The sequence below is a fragment of the Gavia stellata genome, chromosome 7 (genome assembly GCF_030936135.1).
Source record: "Gavia stellata isolate bGavSte3 chromosome 7, bGavSte3.hap2, whole genome shotgun sequence".
NCBI lineage: Eukaryota > Metazoa > Chordata > Aves > Gaviiformes > Gaviidae > Gavia > Gavia stellata.
In genome coordinates, this window is record NC_082600.1 from 45,454,143 (window position 1) to 45,475,044 (window position 20,902).

At 36.9% G+C, this 20,902-nt stretch overlaps 1 protein-coding gene across 3 annotated transcripts in view; it reads left to right on the forward strand.

Annotated features, from left to right (window-relative positions):
• The first annotated feature begins 574 nt into the window (after positions 1–574).
• FUT8 (fucosyltransferase 8) overlaps positions 575–20,902 on the forward strand; it is a 70,271-nt gene continuing 49,943 nt past the window's right edge. Inside the window, exons 1-5 of one of the 3 annotated variants that reach the window (XM_059819533.1) lie at positions 575–807; positions 10,668–10,783; positions 10,870–10,878; positions 10,917–11,079; positions 18,089–18,203. In XM_059819533.1, the coding sequence (XP_059675516.1) occupies positions 605–807; positions 10,668–10,783; positions 10,870–10,878; positions 10,917–11,079; positions 18,089–18,203 (606 nt within the window). In that variant the 5' untranslated portion in view covers positions 575–604. Of the gene's footprint in view, positions 808–10,667; positions 10,784–10,869; positions 10,879–10,913; positions 11,080–18,088; positions 18,204–20,902 lie in introns of all 3 variants that reach the window. The other 2 variants (XM_059819531.1, XM_059819532.1) reach the window with 2 other exon arrangements.

Consider the following 20,902-nt stretch of genomic DNA (forward strand, 5'->3'; position numbering starts at 1 on the left):
CAATTGAATAAAAGCTCTTTGTTAATAGTACCGGAGACTATTTAAAGTTTACCACAGAATGATTTTTGAACTGTTTTAATGTGTGTAGTGACACACGAATTGGTAAATACTTCTCTTATAATAAGAGAAATATAATAAGCGTTTCTTCTGGTCATTGCAAACCCAGAATTAATTGCATATTATTTATGTGGTTCATTTTTGAGCTCAGCATATTTATTGTGGAAAGTTAAAAGCTTTTTTCTTTTTCTCCTTGACAGAAAGTAGTAACATTGTCTATCATTATTCCTGAACGATAATGACAATACATTTAGCTTAATTGCAATCCAATATATTGTTGTATATTAGAATTATAATTTCAGATTTTTTCTATTCTTTTCACAGAATATAAACCAAGAATGATGCAATATTAATGCTTTCTATGTACAGCCCCATAAGGATCTTCTCTAAGGAGTTGCAGTAAGATAAACAGTGAGAATAATTTTTCTCCGGTACAATGTGGTGAAGCAGAGGAACTGAAATTGTCCACTTTTGTACAGGCTAAGGACTTACAATGTTTGTTATTTTGTGAGCAGAAGCAGTTCTGGAGTGAACTGAACTTCTGAAAATGCGGCCATGGACTGGTTCCTGGCGTTGGATTATGCTCATCCTCTTTGCTTGGGGAACTTTACTCTTTTATATTGGTGGACACCTGGTACGAGACAGCGAGCATCCAGATCACTCTAGCCGCGAATTATCTAAGATACTTGCTAAACTTGAACGTTTAAAGCAACAAAATGAAGACTTAAGGCGGATGGCAGAATCTCTCAGGTAGGATCTAAAAGTAATTTAAAACTTTTCAGAAAACCGTTATATGAAATATCAAAAATAAAATTGAAAGGGTTTTTTGGTTTTTGGTTTGTTTTTTGGGTTTTTTTGTTTGTTTGGTTTTTGGTAAAATCTTGTTTAACATTTAAAAGTATAGAGAAGTGTCTTAGTGCTCTAATTAACTGAAAATATATTGCAAAAACCTTTAAACAAATAACGTACGTTAAGTTTTGGTCTAATATAGTCATTATTTAACAGTCATTATTTAATGGTGTCCAAGATTACTGTCATGATAACAGAGTTCTGTAGGTGATTAACTCCGCACTGCCAACTTCAAACAAGTGCAATTATTATGACGTTCAAACCAATTAGAACAGTTAGTGACTTTTCTACACTTCTGCGTGCAGTAACTGGAAGAGCTTGTTTTAAAAGTGCTGAAGACATTTGTACAGCTTGTTGAAGGTAAATGTGGACTTGCTGAAGATGAGCTGTAGTAGACTGCTGCATTATATGAATTCTTTTAACTAAGGTTTTTTTTTCCTTGTCTTGCTGCTAAACTTGTAGCAATACTTGTAGGATCGTCTCCCATTTTATAATTATTTGTTAATTTATAGATAGTCACAATTGCAATTTAAAGTGCTTTCTTTCACCTTTTCAGATAGCTTATAACATAGACTTCTGGTATCTCCTTTCCCAAGAACATGCAAGGGAGAGCTTCTTAGGTAGGATGTGATGCCAGAGTTGGATTGGACCTAAGTATGTGGACATCACCACAGACAACCTAAAAGTCCTGATGGATCGTGGGGGCAAGTTTGGAGGCTTCGTATGTTTTAGGAAGCTAGATAAAAGCAAAGCTCAATACAAGATTTTACAGAATGGGAGGGTGATGTTTATTTTTAAAATCTCTTTTGAGCTGAATTCACTTACTGTCTCTTTCACAACCACATACTCACAAGCACCAGGACATGTGTGTAGATGTGGTCTGGCCAGGATCACCTGTGTAGAACATAGAGAGCAAGGGGCACTGGCAGTTGAGTCTTCATCATGTCTCTTGGGTGGTTCTTGCTTGGCGATGAGAAACTGATTTTGGACTTGCCTTTTAATGCCCTTTAGGAGCAGATGCCATTTTGGATCTTCTACCTTACTGTTTTGCTTCATAAATCATAGGAAAATCACTGAATTACACAAATCTCTTTGTTTTCCTTACCTAGGGTGTTTTATGGTTCTAGTCCTGTTCTTACCTTATCTGTAGGTAAGTTTTTTTCTCCCCTTCGTTTGAATGTAATCACACATACGGACTCTGTAGCAGTGAAATGAATACCTTTCCTCTTAACCCCGTTCTGATGTTTCTTCTGGTGCATTCTCTCACTTTCATGCGTAGCCAGGGCTATTTGGTCTGGTAGGCTGGGTAGACTTCCCTGCCTTACTGAAATTTCTTTTCATTGCACTCTGTTCCTGGTTTCCAGAATGCACTGTAGATAGAGCTGCGTGCTGATGAGGCTTCTTAGCTTAGGCTCAGTGTTCCGAAAAACAAATGTCTTAATTTTGAACGTGTCAGCCCTGAAGAAGTACCTTGGCATCATGTGGTGCTGCACAGAGGTGGAGAAATGCTGCTGACCGAAGTGCCCTCTACACTAAGGACAGATAATCTCCACCTTGAGTAATATGGCCATGAATGGCTGAGTTGGCTGTAGTTTTCTAAACTCAATTTATTCATATATGATAACAACTGCATTGGCAAAAAGTTTAATGTATTTTTGCTGACAAAATGGTGCAATGTAAAGTATGCTGCTATGAAGAAACTTAAGCAAGATCCTGTATTTGAATAAATACAATATCTTTAAATTCCTTTAATATTAGACAATAATAGTCAACCTCAGGGTTTCTTGCCTCAGAGGGGGAAATATTTGTCCTTGAACGTAAAGATTAGCACCCTCCATGCTTTCAGCCCCCCACGTTTGGCTGACTTGAATAAATGTTAATGGGATGTATTGCACAGTCATTGAAATATGACCAGTGCAAATTACACAGTGACTAGAAGAGAGTAAATGTTCTTGATTCTACTGATGACAGGGTACTCTTCTCCTCTCAAGAAGGAGGCAGTAGATACAGGAGATGCATGGATACAGGCTAAGCTATGTTTTAGGCAGTGATGATTTTTCTAAACACCTTTCTCATTTTCCCTCACCTATCTATATTCAGACAGATATTACATTTTCAGTGGCCAAATTTTAAATAATAGCTAATGCTGTTGATAATTTTCCATGATTTATAGAAATAAAAACATTAGTTTAGTTCTAATCTGAACACGTTAGAATGGAACATTCCAACATGCCTTCTCTATGCTTCAGTTAATTGCTGCAAGTTTCTAGAATTAGATTAGGTGATCCAAAACTGTCTTAACTGGACTCTCTTCAGCTTCTTTTGTGTGAATACGTGGCTGAAAAATATTTCGGAGACCTTTCTTCAAAGTGGTTGTATGTAACCACAGGAGAATCTGAAACTCTTGCATGAGAAAGCCTAAAATGACTTTTGAACAGCAACGCATCTTCAGGTTCATAGTCAGAACTGGCCAGAAATGAGCCAACTTGGAACTGGAAGGTATTCAGGCATAGTTTTTTGCTGGAAGTGATCTGACGTTGGTGAAGTACTAGATCTGAGTGAAGTGATGTATCACAATGTAGTGCCTTTTCATTATTCTTATTGAGCAAAATGCGTGGTACTGTTTTTGTAGAAACTTCACAAATAGGTTTGAGAAATATCCTGGTTAACCTGCATCATTAAAGTATTAAATCATGAATGTGATATAGAATTTCAGTATCTCATTTCTTCATTTGCCAGATAGAATAAGTGGTGTTAAAAATAACTGTTACCTTCAAAATAGTCCAATTTACAGTTTTATAGCAACACGACTGTTTAAAATGAGGCAGTAGCCAACAGTCCATGGATTTAGTATCTGTGTCCTGGAAGAGATCACTGCTGCTATGAATATATATTAAAGAAACAAAACACCTCTTAACTTCAGAAATTGAATTAGAATTAGACAGAGAAGATTACTTTTGCTCCAGTTAACATCTTGAAGTGAAGACATAATTTGTTTTGGGCTTTACTGATCAAAGGCAGAAAGACTGGAGCTATTAGTTGAATATGATTTAATTGCTAGAAGTTTTTTTTTTTTACTGAAAACTCTAATTACTGATACCAGCTGTGAAATCTGAGTGGTTAAGACAACAGTCTTTACGTCAGTGTAGCTCGTGAAGGTAAACCCTATTGCCAAGTTGGATTTTGTTACGCTGAGATAAAAACTTGTTTTTGCTGTCCTTCTCTAGATATAAAATCTACGTGGAGAACTAGAGGTTTTTTTTTTTTATTCCAGCAGAAAAGAAGCACACAACACACAACAGGGCACACAACAGGGTTAAGCTAATGCATGAATTTAAGCATATTTCAATAATAACTCTAACTTAAGGTTACTCTGGGAGGCGTTTAAACAAGACAAGAGTGCCTACCTGGAAAATTGTAACAAGAAACAGGCATCTGATTAACTACACTAGTTAAAGTATTTTGACATAATTAGGTAAAGCTTTTGGATGGTAAAAAGCTCCAAGTTAACAGAATTTATCTTAGTGGGCAAAGAAGCTTTGTGAATGGTAGAAAATTACCGTAAGATCTAGCTGTGCCATTAATAATAGCTAGTTAGGGCAGGGAGGAAGGAACAGAAAGCAGGTATGGTTACAAGAATTCAGTAGTTTAATAAAGGTATAAGTTGCAACAATTTCCATTCTGAAGTTAGAGAAAACTGGTATTTCATCTTCAATTACATCAGGACCATAGTTACATGGTAAAATACATGTCAACACAATACATTTCAATTGCTTAGCGTTTCCCATTATAATGGGTTTGTTTGGTTTGGTTTCCTCCCCGCGCCCCCTAAATCTGTATGTTTGATTTCACAAACTACATCATGTTCTTCTGATTTTTTTTTTTTATTATTTTGTTTTTTAATATTTGTAATTTACCCATATTGGTTAAGAATAGTTCATATTTTTGTAGGAATTTTTGGTGAGGTTATTTTTAGATACCTTTTTTTTTAATATGTACCTTCACAATAATGCAAGTTGGAACAGTCACATCTCTTTGAAAATTGCCTGAAATAAAAATATTCCTTTAGGAACTGAGTATACTTTTGTGGTGCACTTCTGATGACTTGAAATGACTTCAGGCACCACTTCCTTTTTACAGTGCGTTTGGAAAGCCTTAGGCGAGAAGTTACTGTAGTTTTTCTTTTGCCAATATGATGCTTTGTAAAAACCTTACTTGGGGGCTATAAAGAGGCACAGATGTATATTAGTGAGGCAGAAGATAAATGGAGTTAAAGATGTTTTATATTGCCTGAGTTTTAGAAATTATGTGCATGAAGTACCTGAAGGCGGCCTACAAGAAAGCTGGAGAGGGAATTTTTACAAGGGTGTGTGGTGATAGGACAAGGGGTAATGGCTTTAAGCTGAAAGAGGGTAGATGTAGATTAGATATTAGGCAGAAATTCTTCCCCATGAGGGTGGTGAGGCACTGGAACAGGTTGCCCAGAGAAGTTGTGGATGCCCCTTCCCTGGAAGCGTTCAAGGCCAGGTTGGACGGGGCTTTGAGCAACCTGCTCTAGTGGAAGGTGTCCCTGCCCATGGCAGGGGGGTTGGAACTAGATGATATTTAAGGTCCTTTCCGACCCAAACCATTCTATGATTATATGAATGCTGTGGTATAATGAGATTTGGACAGTTGCCATAGTCCTTACATGTTTATAAACAAAGTTGTGTGAGCAAATCTGGGTTGATTTTAGAAGCAGCCTAGATCCCATTAGTGCAAAGTAGTAATAAAACCAAGGGGTTTTTATAGATTGTTGTTTTACTATTCTATATCCAGTAGAATTGAAGAGCCGTTTCAAGAACACTTATTAGAGATGTCGTAGGTCTCACGGTAAAAAGGGAAATGTTTACTACAATTTTTGTAGTTATTTAAGGGAAACTCAATAGGGAGTAATAATCAAATCAAAGTATTACATAATGTTCATTGTTTGCCTGTAACGTAGCTTTACCTAAACATTTTATTTACTAGTAGGATTATCATATGACTGCTGTCACTGTTGCATCTAGATGATATAAGGCTTTTAGGAGGAGAGCTTAAAATGACTACTTTTGTAATGTCTGATTTTCTTATATGGAAACTGGAAAAGTTGTGTGTATGTCTTCATCTGTATTCTAGACTTCCTTTTTTGCAATATGTTAATGGTTCATAGCGTTCGCATGTTCATTAGTGTCTTGGTGGGTGATAGTCAAATATTTACCCCTTATTGTATATTAGTGGCATTCTCTCCTGGAAGATAAGCCTGGTAGTATAGGAACCAGTAATTTCAGAGCTCTCTTCAGGGAAATAGAGCATCTTGTTAAATGTATTTGTATTGTGTTCATGTTACTAATACATAACATTCCATATATATTTACTTCCTAGAGTCTATTAAATACTGCGTTTTGTAGAACCTGCGATCCTTTTAATAAATATGATAACCTGTTTCTTATCTGAATAGGATCATGTGTTACAAAGTAGAACAGGAGTGGAAAAGGGCAAAATGTAATCAAACAAATGAAACCAAACACCAGTATTTCTAGACATTATTCTCATAGTTCTGAGTTAACTTCAGAAAGAAGAGGTAAGATTTTAATTTTGAAAGAGCACTACAGTTGCTTTAACGTAGCTGGTGCTGAGGCTGGGGTAGAATCCAAACTCAGGATCAATTAATCATAAGCAAATCTATTAAAGTACTTCGATCAATTACTCTGGGCAGTTGTTGGGCCCAGTAAGCCTGTAGTAAGCTTTGAAAGGGACTTGGATACAAGAAAAGCTTTGGGTTTATTATTATTTTGGTTTATATTATTTTAAAGTATTGTTTTCTATTACATGTATTTAAAGTGTCTCAAGTTTGAAGCTGTGAGGGTATTGCACAGGCCGGTGTGTGAGGGAGGAAAATCGTTGAACTATACGCTGTGCATCTCTGCTCTTTTTATTTTTTTGTGTGCAATTCTGAATTAAGGGGAGGGACACATCTTCAGTGGATATAAGTCAGCACTGATCAGGGCTGTGTTGATTTAAATTGACAAGGGATGCTCCTCGCCCTTTATTTGCAGGTGACATGGAGTGTTTTCTTCGGTTGTATTTACTGAGGAAGTTTTATCTTAGAAGGGTGAAGTGACAACTCACATTCTTTTTGTTTGTTTGCGTGTGTTAGTGGTCATTAATAATTAAACATCATTCTCTTCTAGGGGAAAAAAAAAAGTGAAAGAAGAAAAGCCAATCATAATGTGGCTTTAGTTAGTTAGAAACCTTCCGGCTCCATACAAAGAACTCAGAAAGATATACAGGAGAGAATGAGAAAATATTTGAGTGAACTTATGAAATCTTAAGTTTTTCCTTTTGCTGATAAATTAGAGTAACCTTTAAAATACCTTAGAAATAGGAAAAGGTTGGAATGTTTTTTTATAATTTTTTTTGTTTTAAATTTTTTTAACAATTATTTTATACAGTATGGCAGTTCTTCCAGCTGAACTGAATGTCACTGCAATTAATTTTTCAGTGGTTCTTTTTGCCTTCAGAGATTCAGATTAGAGATTGCTACTTTGCCATTGCCCCTCTGTTACCTGAAGGTGATGAGCAAATGGCCTCAGTGATATGGATGATGTACACAGAATTCTTTTTTTGGTCTTTAAGTGTAGCTGGATTACTAACCAAAGGACAAAGAGAAACGGGTTATCTCTACAACATAATCTTTTTGACGTTTAAAGTTACACAGTAATATCTCTATTTGATATGAATTCATTATGGAAAAGATCATTTATATTCACTATAAAACGGTAGGAAACAGCATGCAGAAATCACAACTTGTAAGTATTGAGAAAAATAATTCAAAAAACACCACTATTTGGTGTATTATAATGGCTGCCCATGAAAGTGGATTATAATTTTGTTTATTTTGTGTTTATAACTTAATTTACAATGTTGTCATAGCAGTAAGTGAAGGATATTCTCTTCTAGATGCTTACTGACTTATTATTTTATTGTTGATTAGAATCATCATAGTTTATCTAAACTTTAAATTCGCATCTCAAATTTTAAGGAGCAAGTCAGTTGTCAGGACTGACTTTGGTATGAAAACTTATGTATATGTTTTTCAACAGGAATTCTTATTCATAAGCATGGGTTATTCCTAGGATATTCTGCACTAGAAGTTATCTGCTTAGATGATGCCATGAGTATAGATAAGGATTTTAATTCAAACACTTTTCCCTCAAATGTTGCCTTATCTCCAACTCAGTTGATGTACTTGTAGAGGGCAGTAACAAGCAAGCTGTGCTGGTTGCAGAGAAGAACCTTTTCCTTAATTTTGAGACTGGATGAAAGTGAGGAAGACAGCAATTCCAAGTCTGATGAGGTAACAGATGTAGAGACAAAACTGCAAAATGAATAAGTTATTTTAGTTTTATCTTAAAATGATGTAATTTTTAAAAGGCCAAACAACTAGCTTAGGACAATGCCCCTGCCCCCATCCTAGCTCCTTTTATCTAGCAACCCAAGTATAGTAAACTTTTTTATTGCAGTATGCCAAAGCAAGTTGAATATTAAATGGCATGTACTTTTCTTTTTTAAAATCTTAATTATATCAAATGGTCAGAATTATTGTGCTTCTCTCATATCATCCACAACCACCTTTCTGTAGGATTCTGTAATTGCTACTTGAACAGACTTCCCTTATGTTTAGCAGATGTGTGGGCTGTCTGAAGATTTCCTATGGTAATGATTTTGTATCCTTTTACCTTATTGTTCTTCACAAATTCTACCTTTAGGGAATGTGACTTATACCAGATAAGCCATTCCATTTTTCCTGGTAATTTTGTGGTTAGTTGTCCTGACACAATCCAAATTGTGATGCCAACTTGACAGATCACAAATACATTTCAACCTTGTGGTTTTAAACTAGTGCAAGAGCTTAAATATGTTTCACTATGCTTTTTAAAGGTTTGTTTGTATTGTCTTGTATGTGGCAATACAGTACTGTATCTCAATATAGTATCATGCTGTGCATTTGTTGTAGAAACAAATTCACAAATGGATTGTTCATACAGAGTGTGTATATTTAGGGAGTGGATGTGTTTAAGATTAGAATATTTTCCTCAATTTTGTCATGCTTTTTCCCTCAGGGCATAAAAACCCAGGTATATTAGTAGGTATTGATAATCCCTTTCTATTTATGATGGCAGCTTTAAAACACAAATGAATATTCTACAAAAATTTAATTATCCCTGATTTGCTTTCAATAGGGAGCTTTAAGAGTGCAGAATTGTTTTACTAAATTTCTATCAGGCTGCATAGCTTCCTCTTCCACCTCTCCCACCCCACTCTGAAAAAAGGGGTTTAAATGCTGTGCTTCATGTGATACAGCTTTCAGATGCTCACATTAGGTATTTATTCCCTTCAAATGTTCGAGTGAAAATGGACTTTTCATCAGTTCCTAAATTTTTATTGGTATTTAATTATCCAGATATGAGAGACATTAAAGTTAATGACATCTCAGTAGGATCTTTAGAATGCTGTCATTTCTGGTTTAGGGTGAAGATGCTCCCTCTAACCACTGTTTTCTCTATGCTAGAGACATCCTTCATCTGGCAAGAGGTCTTCCTGTATGGTACCTTGAAACTCTGTGTATGTGCGTGTGGAGGGAATATCCCTTTCTTTTTATGCTCATATTCCATTATGAATGAAGAATCATCTTAATGTTCTGAAAGAATTCTATATTCTTTACAGTTTTCAAGACTTTTCACTACATATCTGCTTCCTTTTTTCCTTTTCAGGGTCAGCTCTTACAAAAGTCTTATAAAAGGTGGAATAATTTTTAACCCTTGGATCCACCGGAAGTGTCATTGCTCTAGAGATGAAAGGGGGTTTTATTTTCCCTGCATTCATTTTTAATTTGTGAGGCATTTAGAAGATAGCATCTAATTTCTATACTTCAATAATTTCAGTTTATTAATATGTGGATTCGAGTTAAGATGATGAGCAAACCTCAGTAATTCCCTCAGGGCTGATTTATGTCTCATAGATTTCCATACTTCTCCTGTGCTCCTGTAGCAGAGATTTCACAAACGGATGTTACAGTTTCTAATGTTGTTTTAGGTCGCCAGCAGTTTAGAATGCCAGAGTTATCATAAAGCTAGGATCTTTTTCTGAGTCCAGAAAATACATTGAAATCATCTTGTGCCAATATGCAGGAAGACTTAACTTAAAAGTGGAGTTCCAGCGCTGGAGCTCTGGTCCTCTAAGAATATATGGCCAGCATTCAAGACCAGAATGTATTTCACGTGTGAATATAAAAAGTAGCCAGAACTTGAGTCTTGTGAAGGCACATCCCTTGATTAGGTTTTGCTTGTGTGCCCGTCAGTCCAACAAGGGGTCATGGATTTTCAGTTTCTCACAGGAAATGAGTTAAGCTGCTGCAAATACTACTTTCACAAGTAGAGCCTAGGATTGGTCTTGTCGATGAGTGGAAGTCTTGTAAACACCACGGTTTAACACCAGGTTGAATCTGTGTGCCGCAGCTGTGTTCTGCACTGTTTTTCCCCTATGGGACTGAGGTTTTAAAATCTTTATTTATGTTAATATGTTTAATTTCTTCTGGCTTTAAGAAAATGCCAAGAAGGCTTATCAGCAAAACAGTATGGAACAAAAATGGGAGGAGAGCTGAATCGTTAGTGCAAATAATATATCAAATAACAATGACATTTATAATTCATATAATTTATTTATTTTCTATATCCTAGGATACCAGATGGTCCCATTGATCAGGGACCGGCTGCAGGAAAGGTACATGCTTTAGAAGAGCAACTTTTAAAGGCCAAAGAACAGATAGAAAACTATAAGAAGCGGACAGGAGATGGTTGGTAGATAAGTTTTCTTTTACTTCTAAAACAAGTTTTGATATTCAGTATCACAAATGTATTAGTTTCTTAACGAATAATTCAGCTACAAGTGGTGATGCTTTTATGCGCCTTTTTTTTTTTAACTAGGAGGCCTTGGAAAGGACCATGAAATATTGAGGAGAAGGATTGAAAATGGGGCTAAGGAACTTTGGTTTTTCCTCCAGAGTGAATTGAAGAAGTTGAAAAATCTAGAAGGAGGTGAACTGCAAAGACGCATTGATGAATTTCTGTCTGATTTGGGTCATCAGGAAAGGTACTTGTATTAGTTGATTTTGTATATATGTTGTAAGGATTATGGATTGAGTTAAGTAACTACTGATATACTGCGTAAAAATCTCTTAGGATAGATTACTGGTATGTGGGCTAAAATATCATGTCTGAAGCATAAACATAAAGTTATTACTTGTATTTCACGGGACATAAAGTATATATCCAGCTTATGTCACTACAGCTTAGGTTATGACCCTTTAACTTGATATATTTTCATTTTTTTTTATCAGAAGACCTGGGTCCTGAATGCCAGTTGTTGCTTTTCAGTTACATCTATCTCTATAAGTGCGAATGTGCGTACTTGTACTTATAACAAAACCATTAAAAAACAGTAAAAATATTTATTTTAGGTATCTGATTGTGCCTTTCATAAATACTAGAATGTAAGTTACATTGATCATTGGGATATTACAAAATTGGAAATACTTTAAAATTGGGTAATATATTGATATCAGGACTAATTGTCATTCTGAAAAGTCGCTTGTTTTTGTAATTAGAATTTAACAGAATGTCGCAGATAGAAATGACCTTTAATTACACTGTCATTATTCTGTTGTTCAAAGATGTGTTGGAATGACATTTTCATTTGTTGTTGATCTTCTGGCCTCCCCATTGTTGAAGTACCTTTTGCATTATATGAGAACATTCTGTATGAGTTTTGTTCATGCTGAACAAAATTAATCCAGGAAGAGTTAAAAATTCAGTAAAATCTGTCTGTAAGCCTATTATATTTATAACTCTGTTCGCAACAGGATTACATGGCAATTTGTGTCTTGTTAGTAAACAGTCATAAGAAAATAGTTGAATTAACTAAATATACCACCTTAAACAAGTATCTCTTTTGCAAAAAAGCTGAGATCTGCATGTATGTACATCAGTAGTAAAGCATGCGCTTTCAAAAATAATACTGTAGTAAAAAGAAAAAGAGTAAGAATTTTCAATTACTTGGACATAATGTAAACATTATTTAAAACATAGTTTAAAAATAATATGAATTTGATTATTGATGTGGGCAAATAATTTAGTCCATTAAATTTTGTAATTTAATCTTCCACAATTCCAAAACCCAGTTTGTCACAGATTGATGGAGTTTAAAGTGAGAAGGGACTATACAATTATTGAGAGTTATTATCTATATAAAATAGGCCATTACATTTCATCCAATTATTTCTCTGCTGAGTGCAATTATGTATGTTTGACTGAAATAAAAGTAGTGCTTGGCTGAAGCTGTATCTTCCAAAAGACTTGAGATCTTCAGTTAAACAGTCAGCTGACAGAGAAGCTGCTGCTTCCCTGGTCAGTTTGTTTCAATAGTTACCTCCGCACAGAAATGTTTGTTCTCCAGTGAAGTTACTTCCGTTTAGGTTTCTTGGACTTCAGGTCATTGATTCTTGATGTACCTTTAAACTATCTGTGCCAAAACTGGAGCAAGTAGTCTAACGCCAGACTTAACTGATGTCCGTCATGGGAACAAAATCACTTGTGTACACGTTGCTGCTGTGTTTATATAGCCAGGATCACATCAGGCGGTTGCCACAGTGGAACCTTGCATAATGTTTTGAGTTTGATGCCAGAAGGTTTTTATGTCCCTGCCTCCCAGGATGAATCCTTTTCTTACTCCGTTCCTTCTTTACACCAATGACTATTAATTCATTAAGCCCAACTTGCAAGTTTCTGTATTTCCGAGAACCTTGTCTTCACATCTCTCTCTACTTCAGGATGAGATGAAATCCATACTAGAAATGCGTACTTCTTTGCACTGAACAATAAAAGTCTGCACTGTAGACCTCTGGTAGTTATGAGCTGAATCCCACTGTGGAAGTCTGAAACCACTGTGGTACTAGAAGAAGTTTGTATGTGATGCAAGCAATCACAGCTGCTCTTTTTTTTTTTTTTCTTTATTTAAGAATTTTCTTGTTGAATAAAAGTACTCTTTAGACTGACACAGTGGTTATCAAAAGCAGAATGTCCTGGAATCTGTTGAGTCTTAGTAGTAGATCTGTGTAGACCTTCCTGTGTGGTGAGGTCCCCAAAGAAGACTAAAGTCGTTCAAGCCAAAACCAAACAGCCAGAAACGAGGTTTTATTAAAATAAAATGTAGACAATTTTTTTACAATGTGGAAATTAAAAGCAATTGTATAAGAAAAAACAGATACAAAAACGTTTCTACAATATTCAGCCTGTGTTCTTGGTGTGTTTACAAGATTGGCTTTGGGCAATAAAATGATCTTGTCTTACAGAATGCTCTTCTTGGTTCCCTCTAGTTCCGAGGATGTTCGTTCTTTCACCTTTGAGGTCAGGCTGTCTGCTTCTTTCCCTTCAATCTTTCAGTCTCGCTGTGCGAGTTGCAGGAAAACTCCCAGCTCCTTGTGTGCGCACCCTTTGGCCTGGGATGCACTGCTGCCTCTGGGGTGGTCTTTTCCCTTAGGATGCACAGTAGCTCCTGAGGGAAAGAGCAGTCTCTTTTTCTCTCCACACAGTCCCTCTGATCTCTACTCCTGAAGGGAACATAACAGAAGTTTAGAATGAGCAAATCAGATGCGCTTATTCACTCTGAGAATCACAGCTTTTTGGTGGGGTTTTTTCTTATTGCTGGATTGTTGTGTTTTGAAGTACCTGTGGACTTGTTGATTATTTTTAAGGGTTTTAACAAGTTGCCAAATGCCCTTTTGTTGATGATGTTGTCTTAAAAAATCATTACCTATGTATCTTAGACAAATGGAACATTGCATGTGAAGCTGGTATTATTTTTATATGTATACATAAATATACATCTTAGATATTTAAACATATCTTATCATCTAATATTTGGATTAGAAAGATTAGTGTTAATTATAAGTACTTACGGCAGTTTGTAATGCCGCCTTATGTGGGAAAGCAGCTAAAGGGGTGGGTAGTGATCAAATGATGAGACAGCTGTGTGAGGAAAGGGGCTAATATTTATTTTTTTTGTTTGTGAGGAAAGCCTATTGTGTCGTAGAGAAGACTTGCTTTTTAAGAGATGATAGACTTAAAGCCAGTTTCTGTGACTGTGGATACGTAGTGTTAGAGTTCTTTGTTAATCTTGGTGCTGTTATGCAAATGGTCTGCTACTAATAGGGCACTTCTCTTGTTGGATGCCTTAATCACTGTTTCTTGGCTGTGTCCTAGGGGTTGTGTAGATTTTTTCCCAGAGAATGCTGGTCTTGGCAGATGTTTTTGTCCAGTATTTCACTGCTGATTCTGTTTAAGAAACAATGTAGCCCAATCCGGTGTTTCCTGCATTATGGAATGTGTAATTGTATTCTTGTAGTTTCCATAGGGAAGAGAGTTGTTGTGAGTACCTTCATCTTAACAGTGGAAAGACTATTTGATATAGCGCTAACAAAAAAGAACAGATCAATCCTCTAGCTGTCATGGTTGTTTCCTATGTTGGCGTTCTGTTGTTTGCAACGTGGCTGTTACTGAGGTGGTTTCATTCCTTCTCCTCCTGGGGAATGGCTGTCATCAGGGCGTTTGTGGTAGCTGGCCAAGGTTTGATGCATAGTGTTTGGGCATATTTTCACATTATTTCCTTTGAGTTTGGTGGAACTTATCACAACTTTTTTCCTTGAGTTTTTATTTGTTGATGTAAAGTTTCTAGGAGGTTTAAATGTGATTTTGTCATATGGCTGATATAAATGTCTACACTGATCTTTAAAAATGTGTTAAAAATGCCTGACCTCCCCCCTTTATTTGTGACAATCAAATGCAGATGAAATACATAGCCAGATTCTTTACTCCATTCTGTTTTCCAGGAGCAAAATGCTTTTAAGAGCAGCTCCAACATTTAATTTATGATATGAAACAGAAATAACAACAGCAAATTGATATTGTTGGTTAGTAACACAATGAAAGTCCAAGTTTGACTTACTAAATATCTGCAACACCACTGTCTGAAATTGTCTTTCTGCCAATTTACCACCCATAATAGCCTCTAATAATCCTGTGAGGCTCATCTTTTGTCTGCACTTAGCTACCTTGGGCTCATGGATCACCAGTCCATCTACTTTTTACCTCTTCATATGGAGCCTGACTCTGGTCTTTGGTGTTAGTCTGTGTCTCTTCTAAATCTGTATTAATAAGCCATCACGATGGTCTGCCAGACTCAAAAGAACCTAGCAGAAGTAAACCTAAAAAATGCACCTTTTGTAGCAGGAGCAATCAAAGAAAGGTCTCCGTGACTGAAAGTGGTTAAAATTGCACTACCGTATAATCATTTCTGTGTGGTAACACCTATGAATTTTTCAGTTCCTGGTTTACTTCAGAGTTTTGTAAGAGTAACTCTTTTTTTAAAAAGATTGTGGATACTGCCTGAAAACTCTTGCATGAATTCATAAAATTTCCCACAAATTGTTTCATATTCTTTATGGTTTGTACTGAGCAAAGCTGCCTTTCCCTAAAGTGTGGAGTCACTGAGGCTGTGTGAGGACTCTCTCGTCATTCCTCTTACCTCAAAAATGATGGCAAATAATTATATTCCATCTGTAAGGCTGATTATTTAAACTTAACTACTGTCTTTGTTTTGTCGTGGTCACCATGGCCAGCAATATAAAAAATAAAATTTGGACAACACTTTTTTTCCTTAGAAGTATGAAAAATTACTTAACTGCTGAGAGGGAAAACTTTTTTTGTATTGGTAGGTGTTGTATTTTCAGTTATTTTATGCCAAAATTTGATAGCAATATATTTCTATAAAGTAAAAGGAGAGTATGCTGATGATTTACATCACAATTACAGAAAAGCCTTTTTTTAAAGGCCAGTGAAAATTGCTTTAAATGTGGCTGTGGTTGCACAGCTGCTTTTAATGATAGCACAGGATTATTTTTTTAAATGTTTAGACCTGAAATTTATAGTTTTTCTTTAAACATCCAGCATGGTTGCATTCCGATTGGGAAGAAAAGTGTATTTGAACTCCCAAGAAAATGCACGTGTTTCCTTTTTTAATTTGCCTACTAGCCTGTAATGCTTTCTAGAAATTGGAAAACACTGCTTTAAGAGAAGCAGACTCTTTGTCTGTTCAGTTATTGGTATATAATCCATTGTATTAGATCTCCTGCATCATTAATTCTGTTCTAATTGTCCCTAAACTGTGTTTGCATGTTATTTTGAGTATTATGCATCTTTAGAGGTTAGTGATTCGAAACTAGTTACCTGATAATACTTTATATTGCTTATCTTTCATACAAAGCCAGAGTAGGGTGTTTCAAGCTCAGTTACCTTGTAAAAGAAAATCCATCTTACATAGTTTGAGATTAGAATGTAAATACGGTTCTTCCAATTGATTGACAGAACGTGAACATTGCTGCTGCTGAACAATTTGGGTATAATGTTTAATACAGCAACAGTATTAGTAAGTCAGTGTCACTGTTATCCTGTGTAGAAGTACGGGTATGAAAAACAGAGTGAGTGTGTGAGAACGGAAAGATACGGATCCATAAATCCAGTTACTAGGGAGAGAAGGTTGTCTGATAACTCTGCTGATAAAGGTAGTTCTGTCCCAATTTGATTTATCTCAATACTTACCACTTAAATATTGTGTCATTGGAAATAGTTACCTAATAGAGATACGTCATCTGCTCCTCACTTGCTAAGCTTGTTTACAAAGGATAGCCTTAGCTAACTAGGTTTGTGTTAACCAGTGCTGCCAACAACAGTGTCTTGTATTACTTCACTGACAAGACCACTTCAGAGGTTGTTAGGAAATATGCTTGTCTTCCCCTCGCACTCTTTTTTTGTCACCTCCCAAAATTCTCTGCTTTTGTTCTGTTGCATCTCTTCCTGGTGATCAAAATTGTGGCTTATCAAGAACTTCAGGCAATAGATTGCAACATCTGAAGTTCAGATGAAAGAATTAAGTTGTTCAGACTTAAAACTTTAGCATTCTTATGGGGAAACGGTTAGCAACTTTAAATATTCTCAGTCTATAAAGCCAACTCTGCAATTATTGGTTCTGAATTGGGCTACCTGTTACTTGTAGAATAGCCATTGATGTTTTTACAAAGATTTTGAATAGTTCGCCTTTGTTTTTGTATTTCCTCCCAAAAGCCACAGATTAAAAAAAAAAAAAAAAAAAAAAAAAATCTTTTCCTGGGTGTTACTGTTTGGGCTGTTTTTCACAAAATTCCTGGCTAATCTCAGAAAATAAATGTCATATACCATTTTTCTTCTCATGACATGGAGCTCTTTATCCTCTTAGTTGGCTACTGAAATGTGATAACCCTAGGAGGAGGATCTGTAGTGTATTAGATAACGTCAATTTAATATTTGGTAGTGCCTCAAGATTAATGCTTTGTAGTCTAGACTTGTAATATGCCATAAGTCTGTTTCAAATTTCTTATTTTTTAATTTTTTCCATTTAAGTATTAGTAGCATGCAGTCATTCTAAGCAGCCAGAACACTTCCTTCTTCCAGAGTCAGAAGGAGCTACCTGCCATAGAAAATACTGTTTACTAAACCTTGTAATAGTATTCTGTAGTTAGTTTTCACGAATAAAAATAGAAGGATTACAGTTGTACCTGTGCTAAGGACATTTGTAATATTATATTCTATACGAGCATTGTAAGATGATTGTAGGAGGCAAAGTAACAATGCATTATAATAGAAGCTACTGTAGGAGTAACTATTGCATTTTCTTCTGGGGCCACTGGATAATTTATCTAGCATGGAACTATTCTTTTGGTTTAGTTTGCTTTAGCACATACCAGAAACAAATGCTTTATAGCAGTTTTTCTAACCCATCTCCTGTTTAATACTATAATTACTCATGGGTATGGAACATATGTTAAATGGAGGACACAGTCTTTCTTGGCTACTGTTTGGATTGTGCGGTAGGAGGTGGCATGAAGAAGCTGGTTTTGAGGCTATTATTGAAATATCTGTTTAATTTGGCTTTGATTTCATCTAATCCTCCAACTTACTAATGTTAAAATTGTTTCCCATTTTTTAAGATTGTTTTCCATTGTTATTTGCAGGTCAATAATGACCGACTTGTACTACCTCAGTCAAACAGATGGAGCAGGAGACTGGCGAGAAAAAGAGGCCAAAGATCTAACAGAATTGGTACAGAGGAGAATAACTTATCTGCAGGTAAGAGGGTAGAGCTTTTAACTCAAGGTAAACATTTATTATTTTTTTATATATATATATATCACTTAGCTATACCCTTGTAATGGAATAATTACATGACAGTTTTAAGTGAATATTTGTATATGAATGAATTGCATACCAAAGAAATTAGAACTTTTGTTTCAAACATTATTTTATATGTACACGGAATGATAGTATTTCAAGCAAATCTTTGGGTTTTGGGCTGTTGTTGGGGTTTTTTAGTTTCTTTGTTTTTTGGATCCATAGTTTTCACTGATCTGTATTTATCTGTTTGGATTCTTTGTTTCATTATAAAAGATAAGTCTATGGTTTCTATTTTTGATTCTTTAGAGTATCAGAATGCATACATATGTTTACACAGTGTTAAAAATAAAAATATGAAAGTCCTTGTATGAAATTTCTGAACAAGCAACCCATTTTTAAAAATATGAGTATGCAAAATTGAAGTGCTTGTATAGCATATTGTCCAGTCCTAGACTGTTTCAACAGTTGTTTAAGACTTCTCATAGATGCTTACATTTGTGAGTGCATAAAGCCTTTTTAATATATGTGCTTGTGTGTCTCTATAAAATTTAAACAAAACTTGATCTGAAGGTTTGGGGACTTCTATTCATGGATGAATGCGTGCAGCTATTTATAGAGTGAGCAAAAAGGTAGTTGGTGTAGTCTGTTTTATTTGTACCTGGTTTGTTTTTCCTTGCATGTGTGCACCTCACTGCTCTGTTTTGTATGGTCACCCTAATCTCTGATATTTTCTGTATGTAAATAGCTGAATTTGTTTCTCAGATTTTCATTATTTCACATTTCACAGTTCAGCTATTGGAACCTTCTCTTCTGTGACCAAGCTATGTATTTGTTGCTTGCTAAATAAAAAAAGACACCCATCTGTGGAAAAAAACCTCCCTGTAAATTATGCAGGAGACATCACTTTTTTGTCTTCCTTCAGCTCCTTCTTGAGAACTGTTCCTCATTCTTTCATTTTTGATGTCACTGTTTGGCAATGGTGTATCACAGAATGATAGGGGTTGGAAGGGACATCTGGAGATCATCTGGTCCAACCCCCCCACCAGAGCAGGTTCACCTAGAGCAGATTGTGCAGGAACATGTCCAGGTGAGTTTTGAATATCTCCAGAGAAGGAGACTCCACAACCTCTCTGGACAGCGTGTTCCAGTGCTCTACCACCCTCAAAGTAAAGAAGTTCCTCCTCACGTTTAGATGGAACTTCCTATGGCCAAGTTTGTGCCTGTTACCTCTCATCCTGTCACTGAGCACCACTGAAAAAAGACTGGCCCCATCCTCCTGGCACCCACCCCTTCAGTATTTATAAGCATTAATAAGATCCCCCCTCAGTCTTCTCTTCTCTAGACTAAAAAGACCCAAGTCCCTCAGCCTTTCCTCATAAGAAAGATCTTCCAGTCCCCTAATCATCTTTGTAACCCTTTGCTGTACCCTCTCCACCAGTTCCCTGTCCTTCTTGAACTGGGGAGCCCAGAACGGGACACAGTACTCCAGATGCGCCTCACCAGGGCAGAGTAGAGGAGGAGGATAGCCTCCCTTGACCTGCTTGCCACACTCATCTTGATGCACCCCAGGATGCCATTGGTCTTCTTGGCCCCAAAGGCACATTGCTGGCTCATGGTCATCCTGTTGTCCACCAGGACCCCCAGATCCCTTTCCACAGAGCTGCTCTCCAGCAGCTCAGCCCCTAACCTGTACTGATGTGTGGGGTTATGCTGCCCCAGGTGCAGTACCCTACACTTGCCTTTGTTGAGTTTCACAAGGTTCCTCTCTGCCCAACTCTCCAGCCTGTCCAGGTCATGCTGAATGGCAGCGCAGCCTTCCGGTGTGTCCGCCACTCCTCCCAGTTTTGTGTCATCAGCAAACTCGCTGAGGGCACACTCTATCCCTTCATCCAGGTCATTGAGGAATATATTGAACAGGACTGGAGCCAGTACTGACCCCTGGGGAACACCACTTGTTACAGACCTCCAACTAGACTCTGTGCCACTAATCACAACCCTCTGAGCTCTATCTATCAGCCACTTTTCAATCCACCCCACTGTCCATTCATCTAACCCACACTTCCTAAGCTTGTCTATAAGGATGATGTGGGAGACGGTGTCGAAAGCCTTGCTGAAGTCAAGGTAGACAACATCCACTGCCCTCCCCTCATCTATCCATCCGGTCATGCCATCGTAGAAGGCTATCAGATTGGTCAGACATGACTTCGCCTTGGTGAATCCATGTTGACTACTTCTGATACCCTTCTTTTCCTCCAGATGCTTTGAGATGATGTCCAGAAGGAGCTGTTCCATCATCTTTCCAGGGATGGAGGTGAGGCTGACTGGCCTATGGTTTCCTGGGTCTTCCTTCTTGCCCTTTTGGAAGACTGGAGCTGGAGTGACATTGGCTTTCCTCCAGTCCTCAGACACTTCACCTGTTCTCCTTTCAAAGATGATGGAGAGTGGCCCAGCAATGACTTCTGCCAGCTCTCTCAGCACTTGCGGGTGCATCCCATTAGGACCCATGGACTTGTAGATGTCCAGTTTACTTAACTGGTCTCTAACTTGATCCTCCTCAACCAAGGGAAAGTCTTCCTTCTCCCAGACTTTCTCTGTTACCTCCAAAGTCTGGGACTCCTGAGGGCTGGCCGGAGCAGTAAAGACTGAAGCAAAGG